The 14,546-nt window shown below is 44.2% G+C and overlaps 1 protein-coding gene across 1 annotated transcript in view; it reads left to right on the top strand.

Annotated features, from left to right (window-relative positions):
* RYR3 (ryanodine receptor 3) overlaps positions 1 to 14,546 on the top strand; it is a 352,315-nt gene that overhangs the window by 145,807 nt on the left and 191,962 nt on the right. Inside the window, exons 21-27 of the mRNA XM_059183407.1 lie at positions 4,378 to 4,482; positions 6,451 to 6,554; positions 6,821 to 6,904; positions 8,570 to 8,729; positions 10,072 to 10,219; positions 11,053 to 11,258; positions 11,822 to 11,996. Coding sequence (XP_059039390.1) covers positions 4,378 to 4,482; positions 6,451 to 6,554; positions 6,821 to 6,904; positions 8,570 to 8,729; positions 10,072 to 10,219; positions 11,053 to 11,258; positions 11,822 to 11,996 — 982 coding nt within the window. The remainder of the gene's footprint in view (positions 1 to 4,377; positions 4,483 to 6,450; positions 6,555 to 6,820; positions 6,905 to 8,569; positions 8,730 to 10,071; positions 10,220 to 11,052; positions 11,259 to 11,821; positions 11,997 to 14,546) is intronic.

Genomic DNA, 14,546 nt, shown 5'->3' with positions numbered 1-14,546 from the left:
AGCCATAAAGAAGGGTGAAATCTTGCCCTTTCCAACAATGTGGATGGAGCTAGAGGGTACTACACTAAGCAAAATAAGTCTGAGGACAACAAATACCGTATGATCTTACTCATATGTAGAATTTAAGAAGCAAAACAAACAAGCAAAGGGGTAAAAGAGAGGCAAACTGAGAAATAGACTCTGAACTATACAGAACACAGAGGTGGTGTCCAGAGGGGGGGGGTGCTGGTGAAGAGCACACTTAACACGATGAGCCCCAAGTGACCTATGGAGTCACTGAATCGCTGTATTGTACAACAGAAACTAATATAACATTGTATGCTAACTAGCTGGAATTTAAATAAATACTTTAAAAAGAAAAAAAAGTAAGGACAGGTAGAAATAAATATTCTCCTGTGGCTGGATGCTTGGAGGAAGCAGAATGTGTAGGAGAAGAGTTGGAAATAAAACTCAAAGAAATGAGATAGTACATATGAGGGGAAAGTGCTCCTGAATGGACATTTTTTTTCCCTTCCCAGGGTTTCTGTTTTGAGAGAGACACACTCACATGCTCAAGATAAGGGGCATAAACAACAGCTTTGGGTATTTCCTCCACACCAGTGCTATTCAAGTCACTATTCTAGAATCAGTGGCAAGGGGCCTTGTCTCTGAGGCACACTGGGTTGATAGTTTGTAGGAATATAGCTCTCTTGACCTGTAGAAGGTCTCCAGAATGTTACTTCCCCATAATATTCATGTGACCCTATTACATTTCTGCCATGTGTTCATGTTCCTGAATTTGCTTCATACCTTCCGTAGCTCGTTACTGTGAATTCGCTTAGAGCGGCAAGAGCAACATTTCCCGGCCTGCCTCACAGAATCTGGTGTAACACCTTGAAAGTAGTTGGCATTAAGAAGGTTGATAGGAAACTGAGGAGGAGTTGGTGGGCCAGAGATGATCCTGGGAATTGGACCCTCTCATTCCTATGTTTCCTACATATGAAGCTTGAGGGCCAAAGTACTAAACTAGCTTTCGCATGAACACAGAGCTGCCAGACCCCAAGTGAGAGGAGAACGTGAACACGATACTTACTTCTCTGCACCACCCCTCACTGAATCATCAGGAACGAGTGTGAGGAAAAGTCTCCTGGAAGGTGGGGGCCTCAAAAAAATTAGGGGAAGTTTTGATGAGGGAGGAAAGGAAGACTTGACCAAAGAATGGGAGAAGCGTCCACACATGCAGAACTGAAGATCTGAAAAATCGAAGATCTCAGATAAATCAGCAAGCCAGAAGAAACTTTGAGGGCCAGACCCGTAGTTGAATCTGCATGGACCCTGAAACTAGGGAGATGTTCCCAGGGAATCAATAACAGGCAAGGTCTTATAGGAAAGGTGCAATTTATTATGTTGAATGAGGCCTTGTAATTTTTTAGGACCTAGCATTCTGAGAAATTATTGTCAAAGGAAAAGTTAAATATGTACGGAGTTGACTCCAACCTCCCTCGGGCACAGTAACCAGTTTGTGGGTGAAATATTGCTGACTGGAGCCATGTCCTAGGTATTACCTGCACCCAGGGCTTGAAGCCCGCAGCCTCTGGCTGAGCCCCGGGAAGAGGGAGCCCAGCTCCAGGCAGCCCAGCCAGTTAGCAAGCCAGTGTTACTCTGTGCAAGGTAATCACCAATTGAGGTCACTAAAATGATGATTTGGGGTTCCCTTGGTGGCCTCTTTCCACATTTTCTCTTTTTATCGAAGGATGTGTTTCCTCCCTCGTGCAAATCCCCTTTAAGTCTGTGATCACCTAAGGAGCACTAAGTTTAAAAATTATCTTGGTTGACCAGTAAAACCCAGATACAGTTAAAATTTGTTCGCTAATATTTCCCCCATTTTGCTCTTTATTGAAACATCATTCCAGTTATTAACTTTGACTCTTTGATGATTAAGTTGATTTTTTAAATCTTTCATTGAAAGGCAGATAGTGATTATAATGCATAAGTTAAATATGTTATTGCTGTTTTTCTCCATGATCTCTTTATATATGATATTTGATACACTTTTTTTACTAAAAAAAAAATTTTCTCCCAGAGCTGTCCCCCTCAAAAAAAAAAAAAATCAGGATTTTTATAATGGTGGAAACACTAATAACCTTACTGATAGAATGAGGATTGTAAGGCCCTGGCAGGTGATGCAGAAATGAAGTAGGCCAGGGACACCTGGGTGGCTCAGTGGGTTAAAGCCTCTGCCTTCGGCTCAGGTCATGATCCCAGCCAGGGTCCTGGGATCGAGCCCCGCATCGGGCTCTCTGCTCAGCAGGGAGCCTGTTTCCCTTCCTCTCTCTCTGCCTGCCTCTCTGCCTACTTGTGATCTCTCTCTGTCAAATAAATAAGTAAAATCTTAAAAAAAAAAAGAAAAGAAAAGAAAAGAAAAGAAATGAAGTAGGCCAAATGCACAGGCCCTCCAGCTGATAACTGCCAGGCAAAGGTGTGAGCCCAATGTTAGTGATCTTTCAAGGGATCAAAACAAACCAGAAATCAGGACTTTTTTACATGAAATCTCCTGTTTCTTAAAAGTTGCCAATGAATAAACATGAGAATAATTATTATTATCATTATTGCTATCATAATATTAGTAAAATTTTTAAAATAGGAGGAAGGAAAGGAGAACAACTTGGGCCCCCAGGGTGGGACCTCTATGGAGAGATATGAGCAAAGTGCCAGGAACATACAGAGAAACTCTCCCTGAAGGTAATTGGGGAAGACTTCCCAAAGGGAAGTTGAGCTAAATTTAGAAGAATGGTTATTGAGGATGTTTGGATTAAAATCAGAGTGGGACAACGGTTAATGCAGTAAAAACAGATCTTACTTAGGAGCTAAATAAAAAGGAGAAAGGAACTTTAGTGTAGAGCCGGGCTCGGTTCTGAGTACAGTAAGGACAAGTGGGATTTACAGCCAAGGAGAGCAAGTTGGGGAAGTGGGGCAAGTCAGTGGAAGGGAAATTACTAAGAGAAACCTTGGGGGTTGGGATGGATTCTTGCTAAATTGATCTCACAGAATTCTATTTGAAGGTAGGACAGATAGAAGGCAATCTGATATCCCCTGGCGGGTGATGGGACAGGAGGAAGTTTGATCAGACACAGAGATGGGGGGTGATCAGATATGTAGGATGGTAGATTCTCACCAAACTGATTTAGCGGGATCCTTTCTACAACTGGAGTCTGGAGAACAAGGCCCAGGGGTAGAGCCTAGCTGAAAAGGGGCTCAGAGATTCCCATCTAGAGGCTGGTCTAGGAGAGTGTCCAGTTATCTGTTATGTGGTGTAGAGAGGTGTGTGTGTGTGTGTGTGTGTGTGTGTGTGTGTGTGTGTGTGTATACATATTATGTGTGTTGTGGGAGGATTAACAAGGGTATGTGTTGCAAGTATAAGGACACAGAACTGTGAAATACTGTGATCTTCTGTGAGAATTTCAAGAAGGTTGGGGGGGGGGATGTGTTTGGGAGGACCACGGTGGTGAAGGAGGACACTATATACTTGGTTCACACATCTAGTTTGTGTCTTAGGAGCTCAAGGAACACTTGGGAGACACCCAGGAGGAGAGTGCTTTGATGTGGTTTTATTGTTGTAGACTCATCACTTTGGCCACACTGTGGAGGGTAGATTGGTGGGCAGTTGAGGAGACTACCTGTGAAGCTCTTGCAATGGTCCAAGGAGAAAATAATGAGGTTGAGTGATTAGAGGAGGGGGCCCTTGAGAAAGATCCTTCAAAAATGAACACAATCAATTGTGTGACTGATTTGATGGTGTTGTGGGAGAGGACAAGTCATGTCGAGAGGGAAGACACTAGGATGACTTCCAGGCTTGAAGCAATGGCAGGTTATTCAACAAAAAGAGGAGAGAAACAGGAATGAGGTTTTGAGGGAAAGACATGAATTTGGTTTCAGTAGCATGTTGGGTTTACTTTGGTGGGAAAATCCTGCAGGCAGTTGGAACTGTAGGTGTGAACTTCGGGAGAGACCATGGCTGGAGACATACAGACTTGAGAGTGACCATCTATGGCTGGGTGAGATCTCCCAAGGAAAGAGCATGGACAGAGGGGAGGGGAGGCCCAGGGAAGCATTCACATGGGAAGAACATAGAACACAAGTAGCTACAAGGAGGACTGAGAAGGCATAGCATAGGTAAAGGGGAATCCCAGAGAGGAAGCAATCTCTGGAAGCATCTGGGTCAGACAGGGTGGGTTGCAACAGTATGGTCCTTCCTGGGAAAAAGGAACCTCTGGGAACAGCCCCTCCTGGGGGGATACGTAGTGAATTCAACTGTGGCACCTTATCTACATGCATTTTTATGATAGATTTCAATACGACTGGTACTGCTGACTTCACACTTGTTCCTTTTCCTTTTAGGTTGTTTTGCCCCCTCACCTAGAAAAGATCCGAGATAGACTGGCTGAAAACATCCACGAGCTTTGGGGAATGAATAAAATAGAGCTTGGCTGGACTTTTGGCAAGGTCTGTGTTCCTGTGGCCAGGAACTCCATCTCTGAGATGGAGAGTTGGATGGCCTTGTTACTGCGGAGGGCTCTTGAAAGACTCGAATGAGGGAGGAAAACATATGAGCCAAAACTCACTGCTCCTTACTACCCGCTGTGTAGCCTGTGCTCCAAGTCTTGCTCAGTTGTCTGAGTGCAGTCAAGGGCACTGGGGAGGCCAAGCTCTGCACAGACAGAAGCGGGGGTTCGCCTCCCTTCTTACTTGGGAATGGTTTCCTTTTTTTTAGGGGAATATTGAGCACAGTTGTTCCCCAACACCTCCTTCAGAACTCTCATTATTCCTTTCCCCTTCAGAAAAAACTGTCTGCTCTGCATGAAAGCTCCCCCCCCAAAAAAGGCTGGCTGATTCATTGTTTTGGGTCAGAATTTGTTTGATACAGTTTTCAGATGATCACGAAGATTAATAGACACTCAGAAGAGGTTACAGAATCTCTTGCACTAGAAAGCATTTTTCAAAGAGGATATAAATTGACTTTGTTCTGTGGTTTGTATAAGGTCACGTCTGAAGGCACAAAGATAGGTGAGGTGTGGCAGTTCCTGTGACCCTGACACCCTCAAATTATGCACATTCCATTCTATCTTCGTTACTGAAAGGGCCCCTGTGCTCCAACACTTGGGTACTGACGGAGCTACCATAAAGGATTCCCCTTCTATGTGACTGCCTCCCTGCTATATGCTTTTATAACACCACAGACCTCTGCTTGGGAGAACAACTCACAATTGCAATATTACATTTATTATTATGACTATTTTATTACTGCTCTCTACTCCATTACACTGTATTCTTTATGGGCCTGGGGCTATCCCGGCTCACCACTGAACTCCTGCTGTCTAACTCAGTACCTACCACGTAGGAGACACTTAACAAATGTTTGTTGAGTGAATGCATTAATTAGTTAATGTCTGGATCTATAACCATCTGATACAAAAGTCATGAGCCACAAGGGACTATGGAGCCCTTGAAATGTGACTAGTCTGACTTGAAATGTGCTGTAATTCTCAAATGCACTGGATTTGGAAGACTTGCTATGAAAAGCTAATATAGAATGACTCAAAAATGATTTCTCAGACTTGAAATGATTTCTTGGGCTTGTTAAATGATAATATTTTTAGATAGCTAGTTAAATGAAGTATATTACTAAGATGAACTTCATCTGTTTATTTTTGCTCTTCTCATGTGGCTACTAGAAAATCTGAAATTATAAATGTGGTTCACATTGGTGGCTGACTTTGTATTTCTGTTGGACAGCTTCTGTCCTTTATTTTCTGAAGAAGGCTACCAAATGGGAGCATTTTGGTTCCATGAATTTGGGACAGGCAGAAATATGGCTGCCATGTACAAAATTTTTTCTCTACAAGAGTACATTTTGAATGCAGACACTTGAATAGAAACAAATCCACAGAATCATATGGTTTCACTCATGTGCGGAATATGAGAAGCAGCACCAAAGATCGTAGGAGAAGGGAGGAAAAACAGAATGGGGAGTCATCAGAGAGGGAGCCAAACCATAGAGAGACTCTTGACTCTGGGAAACAAACTGAGGGCTGCAGAAAGGGTGGGGATGGGAGGATGGGGTACCCTGGTGAGGGGTGTTTAGGAGGGCGCATGATGTATTGGGCACTGGTATCATAACCAACTGTTGAATCATTGAACATTACACCTGAAAATCATGATGTACTATATGTTGGCTAATTGAATTTAAAAAATTTAGAAAAATAAATCCACAGAGCACAAACCACTAGCAACTCGGACTGCGTATCACCAGCTAGAGAGGACATTATCTATTTGCCTATCTGCAAATAAATGTCTTTGTCTTGCCTGATATGGATTGCCTGGGCGATGTTTGCAAGCGTTTCCTTTTCTGTTTTCCAGGGCAGTGCCCATTGTCAAAACTCAAATTACATTTTTCCTTATGTTGTCATCTAGATACGGGATGACAATAAAAGACAACACCCCTGTCTTGTGGAGTTTTCAAAGCTGCCTGAAACCGAGAAGAATTATAACCTACAGATGTCAACTGAAACCTTAAAGTGAGTGTTTAATTGAATTGAATGTGGACTGAACAGTGAGCGGGTGATTTAATGCCTTATAACAATACTGTGAAGGTATGTCTCTTGCCTTGAAAACATGATACTTTCTGATAATTGAGTGGCAGTGGTGATTATTCCTGCTACAGGAGGAGTTAGCATAGTAAGGAACACATCCACCATTGTTACTGATCAACCCAGATGCAGGTGAGGGTTCTTGCTATCCAGCATTAAGTGGACCCTTGTCCTCTCCCTCTGTTACGTTACAGGACCCTCCTGGCCCTAGGGTGCCATATTGCTCATGTGAATCCAGCTGCTGAGGAAGATCTCAAGAAGGTCAAATTGCCCAAAAAGTAAGTGATTTTTTTCAGTGATTGAAGACTTGCGTGCTTCAGTCTGAGTTTTGTAACGGGGAGGATGGGAGGTCCGTGAACAAAGGCAGGTGATGGCCCCAGATGCTCAATAGTGCCCGTTGAGGATGGCTTTTTTGTAAATTCCAGGCAGAAGTTGTTGCAGTTCAGGTGTTTCTAGGATTTCCCTCTTTCACTCCTTCAATGAGAACCTGCATGGCTATTGTTAGTTCTAAGCCTGGAGATGTGGCTCTTGGTGGGTTGGGGGAGGTGTAGAGAGCCTTTGGCCTGCAAGAACACTAACTGGCATGGAAATTGAAAATGGTTGGTAGCCACAGTGAAGATTCACTCCTCTGGCGTTGGGCCAGCCAGATAAATCCTTTGTAGAAGTGGTTGTCTCTGCCAAGATGGACTTGGGCCCCTAAATCTGCCTGTGCCCTATTCTCCCTCTCACCTGGACAATCACAGAGAGACGCACGTTCTCACGTGCTCAGGTATGCGTTCCCTGGCCCGTCCCCTGGCTCACTCACTCGCGCTTCATGCACCTGCCTTGGGGTCACATGTATTCACATGCAGGTGTCATGATTACCTCTGAGGCAAGGCAGTGTCAAGTTTAATCAAATGCTTATCTTCCCCTTCTTCCCTGTGAAACTCCTAAGCTGCCAAGCACCACTCATAGAGGCAACTCCAGATGCTGGGAACAGCACATCTGTGAGGCAGAAGCTGGAGGAGTGACCTGCTGGTCAGGCTGCTGGGGTCAGTGCTCAGCAGTCAGCCCATGCTGACTCTGCCCAGGATCGGGCATCCCACAAAAGTGGATAATAGGCAGTATTTAAGACCTATAGCAGACCCTGCATGTTAGGCTGTTTGGCAGTTCCTCTGTAGATAGAGCCCTGGTCTGCAAGTCAGCACATTCAGGTTCTGGCTGTGAGGTGGGCATGTGGTGGCTCTGGGGCCGTGAGTTCCTCCAGACTCCTGTTCTCACATAACTACAATCCGCTCCTTTCCTGTGAGTCACTCCACAGCATGCCCTGGCCCTCTCCATGCATGCAGTGTATCTACCTGGGCTCATACTCAGCCGTTTCCTGTCTTCACGTGAGCTATCAAATTATCTACCAAATTACAGACATTTAAGGCTGTGGCTTCTGGACTGAACAGCAAACCGTGAAGGTCACTTCCAGCTCACAAATTCTTGGAGGTCATGATTTTCCTTCTTAATTCCCAAAGTAAGGGTTTAACTTTCTGAGGCCTGAATGACCATTCTCCACTGATTTATAAGAAACCTTTTAGCTCAAGGTCTTGCCCTTGCCAATCTGGTTGTGACCTTTGCTGTTGTGGAAATGGGTTGAAGGGGCTGTGCATAGCGGCACAGCACACTGAACATGCCCCTCACTGGTCAGGCTCACAAGTAGTCTTCTTAGAAATGAGGCCAGATTGCATTAACCAGGCACTTTCTCTAACACTCTGGAATCTGTGACATGTATTAGCAAAAATGATTGTTGGTAGGGACTTCATCTAAGGACTTGAAAGAGAGCTGAGTTCTCCATTCTGCCAAAGGGTAGAACCTGAGACTGAAGCCTTATTTTCCTGGTATTCTTACCATGTGCTCAGATCTGTAATGGGGGAGTCCTAGAGATCTGTCCAAAAAATATATATTTTTCCTTGTAGCTATATGATGTCCAATGGCTATAAGCCAGCCCCTTTGGATCTGTCTGATGTGAAGCTATTACCTCCTCAAGAAGTTTTAGTGGATAAGCTTGCAGAAAATGCACACAACGTTTGGGCCAAAGACAGAATAAAACAAGGATGGACCTATGGCATCCAACAGGTAAGAAGTCCTGGGTCAAGCCTGCTGCAAATGCTGGGAGATGGCGTCATCCATCAAAATGCCATTTTACTTTGGTGGGTATTAGATTGGAAGATAGAAGCTGCCCTTGCACTCTATCCCTCATGCCTCAGTGCACTCGTTATTTATAGAATCGGGACTGGATGGAATTTGTAATGGTCACATTGACATTAACTCTAGGCAGAATTCCAATTTTTGCAGAAATGGATAGGCTTACCTTTCCTTTGTTAGTCTGGTTCACTTATGATTGTGTTCCCTTGTATGTGCCCGTTGGCTGCCTCTTCCCTCATTCCTTGTCTTGCTGTTTGCATCATGGAGAGCTGAGCTTTCATGCCACTCTCCAAGGCCAGAGTAAGCCTTCTGCACATCAACACAGTAGATCAGCAGTGTTTCTTCAGTTTCCTGCTGAAGGTGAACAGGAGGAGAAGGAGAGGGGCAAAACCAGTCTGCCAAGAAGCCTGTGCCCCTTACTTTAGCCCATCAGGCCAGGATTCCTGGGCACAGTTCTTGGCTTACACAGGAGACAGCCTAAGAACCAGGGCCCAGCAAAGAATTAGATGGAGTTAAGAGCCATACCATCTTTTCCTTAAAGTAATCCCTCATCTCCTTAGGTACCTAGATTGCTATCAGGGAAGTTCAAGGGTAATGGTGTATACACGTATATATTCATGTCTTAGCCTCCAACTCTGCACATGTCTGGAAACCCAAGAAGACCACAGCTATGGAAATCATGGCAGAAAGGGGGAAGGGGACTCAAAACAGTGGCATATTTGTTTATGATGACTTAGGACCGCAATCATTGCCATTGTCATCTTAGTTCTCCCTAAGGAACTGAGGAGGACTCTAATACAAATGTGTGCCTGCTATAAGGAAATGGACGCCCTGTGGTTCTGCCACCTTTTCTGATGTTTCAGGGAGCACAGGTGTTTCTCTGCATTGTTTCTCTGTGAAGAGACTGTTGTGAGGAGACTCGAACAGTTTAAATCACGGTGGAATAGTTACGTAAATCCCCATCTGCCTTGCCTGGGGAATAAATTTCTAACCAATTTCATGACACTTCATTTTATTCATAGGCTGGCATTATTAAAATGTGTTTTTTAATGCTAGCTTTAAACATTAGCAAAACCTTTCCATATATATTCATTTAATCCTGAAGAGAAGTAGTAAATGAGTATATTGCTAAATATCAAGGCACTGGGGGAAGAAGAGCTGGTCAACTGACAGCAGGGAGCCAGGACTGTGTCCGGCAGTATGTAAGTGGGACAAGCTCTTGGTAAAGACAAACTGTATTTCCTCAGAGCCTCTTTTCTCCGGCTTCACACAGGATTTAAAGAATAAAAGAAATCCCCGGCTGGTGCCATATGCTTTACTGGATGAGCGTACCAAGAAGTCCAATAGGGACAGCCTTCGTGAAGCTGTTCGCACATTTGTTGGTTATGGCTATAACATTGAGCCTTCGGACCAAGAACTGGGTGAGTTGAGCTTGTTCATTCTGGTCCTGGTTGACTCAACTGGTCCTTTTCTGCAGAAGTGCTGACTTTGAATAAGTCTAAAATGTACTATTAGAAATGATACTTGTACCAAAGAGCACTGAAGTAAATGGTCTATTTTAACAAGTGATGGGGGGGAGGAGGGAGAACCATGTTTAAACTCTATGGTGAGCACCTCTGTGGCCCAATCCCACAAGGAATAAGTGATCCTACAGTTTAGCTGGAATTTGGGGGATATTTGGTCACAAAACCAAGTTACCTTTATTTCTCATATCTACCAGATACGTGAATGTCAGCTTACTTTGGAGCCAGGTTGTCTCATTTCACAATTGAAACTGATTAAAATCACCAGCCCAGAACTGATGGACATGTCATATCATCTCATGCCCAGGGAGTGCTATAGGCAAATTAGGGTAGCATTACAAGTGATTAAGAGTATACATTTGGCTGAAGACAGATCTGGGTTCAAATCTGCTCAGCTTATTGGCTCTGAGACCTTGAACAAGTAAACCTTTCTGAGCCTCAATTTTTTCATCTGTAAAGTGAAGACGGTGTTACCGACCTTATAGGATTGTTGCTATGTATAGTTTGTAAGGGATCTACACAAAGTAATCACTCTGTGTGTTAGCTTATATTCTGATTATGATATGATGATAATGGCGATTATTCTGTTAGGAACAAAATGTCATGTTGGGTAGTGGGAGGTCTGTCATCTTTGTTGTTGTGAGATTCTTTTGAGAATGCTACCTAATTATTAAAGGCCTGTGTTCTCTCTTTACCTCCTGTATCCTCTGCTGCTCTCCTTCTCACAATAGCTGACCCAGCTGTGGAGAAAGTCAGCATTGACAAGATTCGATTTTTCCGGGTTGAGCGGTCTTATGCAGTGAGATCTGGAAAATGGTATTTTGAGTTTGAGGTGGTAACTGGAGGAGACATGCGCGTTGGCTGGGCCAGGCCAGGTTGTCGGCCTGACATTGAGCTGGGGGCCGATGACCAAGCCTTTGTGTTTGAAGGCAGCAGGGTAAGTTCTGATGGTGTCCGCATATCCCCAGTCCAAGTTTCTCTGCTCCAAACATTTCCCTGGAAATTGGAAGTACTGAGTGTCTGGATCTCTGGCTTCAAAGTGAGTCATCAGCACCACTGGCTAATTTAGGTCACTGAGTGACCAAGAGCTAGCTATGGTCACTTTGGTCTGTATGCTCACATCCTTTCTGTAACTTCTGTATCTGCCCTTGGACTTGAGCCCATTGCCTCTGTTCCAGAGGAGGATCACAAAACACAGTGCAGCTAGTATGTGTGGAAATCTTACCACTGTGTCCCAGAGTGAGTTCTGCTTGCTGTCATGGCCAGCTAGGTGTTGGGGGACTCTGGCTACCTTTTCTGATGAGCCTGTGGAACTTGGTTTCATTTATTTGTAAGATAGATCATTCTTCCATGTGAGTTGTCCCTGGTAGAAGACTGAGTACCTTGTAAAAACCGGGTACAACTACCAGTTAGGAGAAATTGCTCATGGAGTCATTTCTTCAGCTGGACTGGGGGTTTTTGAGACCTCCAGTCCTCTAACCCTGCGGTCTTGTTTCCTAGGGCCAGCGGTGGCATCAAGGCAGTGGGTATTTTGGACGTACGTGGCAGCCAGGAGACGTGGTTGGATGTATGATTAACTTGGATGATGCTTCGATGATCTTCACACTGAATGGCGAGCTGCTGATCACCAACAAAGGCTCTGAACTCGCCTTCGCTGATTACGAAATTGAGAATGGTAAATTTCCCACCCTCCCCCCACTGCATTCCAGCTCTGAGTTGAGGGAAGATCCAGGGAGAGCTGGGTGAGCTCATCTACCTCCTTACTCAAGATGAACCATCCTTTGCATATTTGAAACTCTGGTGGTATACTATCATTTTTGAAGAGTCCAGACAAATCATGGTGATATTTGGTACGGACAGCATAAATGCAACTTGTGAACTTCCAGATAGCTTTAGAAGCTCTCCTCGGATTCCCAGCCCTGCACGTTGGCTTGTTAAGGTTTCCCAGCGTTACAGAGGAAATGCTAATTGCATATGGACTTAGGCCCTGGGAGAATAGAAAAGTCAATGAATTAAAGAATTATCCTTTTATTCTGATTTGAAATGTCATTCTGCTTGTTTGTGTAATTGAACTTGATGCTTTGGTGAGAACCACTCAGACACAAAAGTTTGACTTAGCTGTTCCTTGAATGAAATATAATTTATTTTGAATTCAGACATGCTGGGAAAGCCAAGCACAGTTGCACTCATTAATGGCCCTGAATAGATGGCAGTCGGGCCATTGCCTCTGGCTACACTGAGGGGACATTGGTACTTCTCATTTCCCTGTCCGCATAACTACAACACGTACCTACGTGGCTGGCCGCGCATAGGAGTTAAGGAGCACTGCACTGTGAGTCAGCTGACTCATACCTGACAATCTCTGTGACTCCTAGAGACTCTTGGCTTGACCTCTCTGGGTTTCACTCTTTTCATCTATACCAGAAAATTCGAGGATGGACCATACAAGTTCCAACATCCTTCTCTGTTAGAAAGTTCTAGGGCAATGACTTAATACCCATTGTACGTACGCCTCTTTGCTTGGTGCTGGCCCACTCTCTTTTCCTTATAGATGAGGATGAGGTGGAGAGTTGAGAAGGCAAGAGGGTGCTCCGGGTCGGGTGACCTGAGCTGTCCTCCTGCGTCTACCCCCCTCCACCTGTGACATCTTGGATTGACTTTGCTTAACCTCATCTCTCCCTCTGTGAATGATCAGGGCTCCTGTTAGCTCTAAATTTTTGAAACTCCACAAAAATAAACGGTTTTCATTTAGAAAGCTAAAAAAGGTAAAAACTACTTAAGCAAGAGCAGCAGAAATATGTGTAACTGTACATAGAATAATGTAAATATTCTTTATTTAGAGTTTTAAACTTGATAAATCCCTTTCATGCCTTTTATGGGCACCTGTTATCCATACCTCACTGTACTCTAAGAGAACTTTAAAGCCACATATTTGGGAAATAGAGAGGTTGCAAGTCAGTGTCTTTTCCTAGAAAGACAAGATAACTGAAGCCAGATGGGGTCATATTTTCGTGCCTTCTGCAAAGGTTTAAAAGCAAGGTTTTAAAGAAAGAATCCTGGTCTCGGAGACCTGTGGAAAAGACGTTGCCAGTAGAGAGAATGACCTCTGTGTCACTCAGAGGCACAGCAGAGGAAATGTGTAGGACAGAAGGGCAGTATAGAAGGCCACCTCTGACACTGAGCTTAGGAAACCTCTGTCTTCCCAGTACCCACCACATGCAGCACTCTCATCTTGAGGCCAGGAAGAGAAGGAAGAACTAGAAGATTGAGGCTCATCCCTAAGGAAAGTAGCTCCCTAAGGGAAAAGCAGTCCAAGGACCAGTGACCTTCTCCTGGCCCCGCTGTGTAGGAACAGGGGGAGGTTACTTCCCTAGGAGTCTTTGGTCTCACAGAAGGGAGGGCTAAGAATCTTGTATGTGGTGCAGAATTATAAGAACTTTGTAAAGTCCAAAGCCTTGCTGCTCAAAGTGTGGCCCACATGTAAGAAATGCAGGATCTCAGGCCCCCATGCCACACTGCTGAACTCCTGTGGTTTGCACATTAAAGCGTGAGAAACAGCGGTCCAAAGTATATATAAACGCAAGCAGTAACAGTGTGAGGGGGCTTGTTTTCTCATTGTAAAATTAAATGACTCACAAATATGTAAAGAGAACTCCTAACACAAAGTAGTAGATTAGAAATGGCAAATGAGGAAGACAGAAAGGAAATTCTAGAAATACAGGCTCGAAACTGAATGTGAAATAAAGACTCTGAGAAGTCCCCCTCTAAGAAGCAGGGTATCCCGTCTGAGCATATAACTACAGTAAGAATAAGTGTCTGAGTAGTATGAGTAATAGTGTAGAATCGGAAAATGGCAGGAAAGGGTGTGAGAATCTGGGAGATTTGTCTATGGAATTTATGGAAGACAAGGCTGTGAAGATAGGGAAGGTGCAGGTGACAGCCTTGAATACCAAGACTCAGTCTTTTCATTCAAGAAATTTGTGTTGTCAGATTTGGGCCATGCACCCTTGGCCTTGACTCTGGGGCATGGGAGCTATTGTAGGGTTTGAGCAGAATGCTATAAAGAAGAAGGATGTTTTACGGTAACTTTGCTTTTCGAGATCATCTGTGTTGTAATGAAAGAACTGCCTGCTAGACCTTTTGTGTATGGGGACACGATCTGACCTTCAGAATCACAAAGTCTATTATTAGGGAGCTGTTTTATAATAGAATTGTACCGTATGGT

Source organism: Mustela lutreola, chromosome 7 (genome assembly GCF_030435805.1).
Source record: "Mustela lutreola isolate mMusLut2 chromosome 7, mMusLut2.pri, whole genome shotgun sequence".
Taxonomy (NCBI): Eukaryota; Metazoa; Chordata; class Mammalia; order Carnivora; family Mustelidae; genus Mustela; species Mustela lutreola.
The sequence above is the reverse complement of the archived record's forward strand: the minus strand, read 5'-3'. Positions and strand labels throughout refer to the sequence as shown.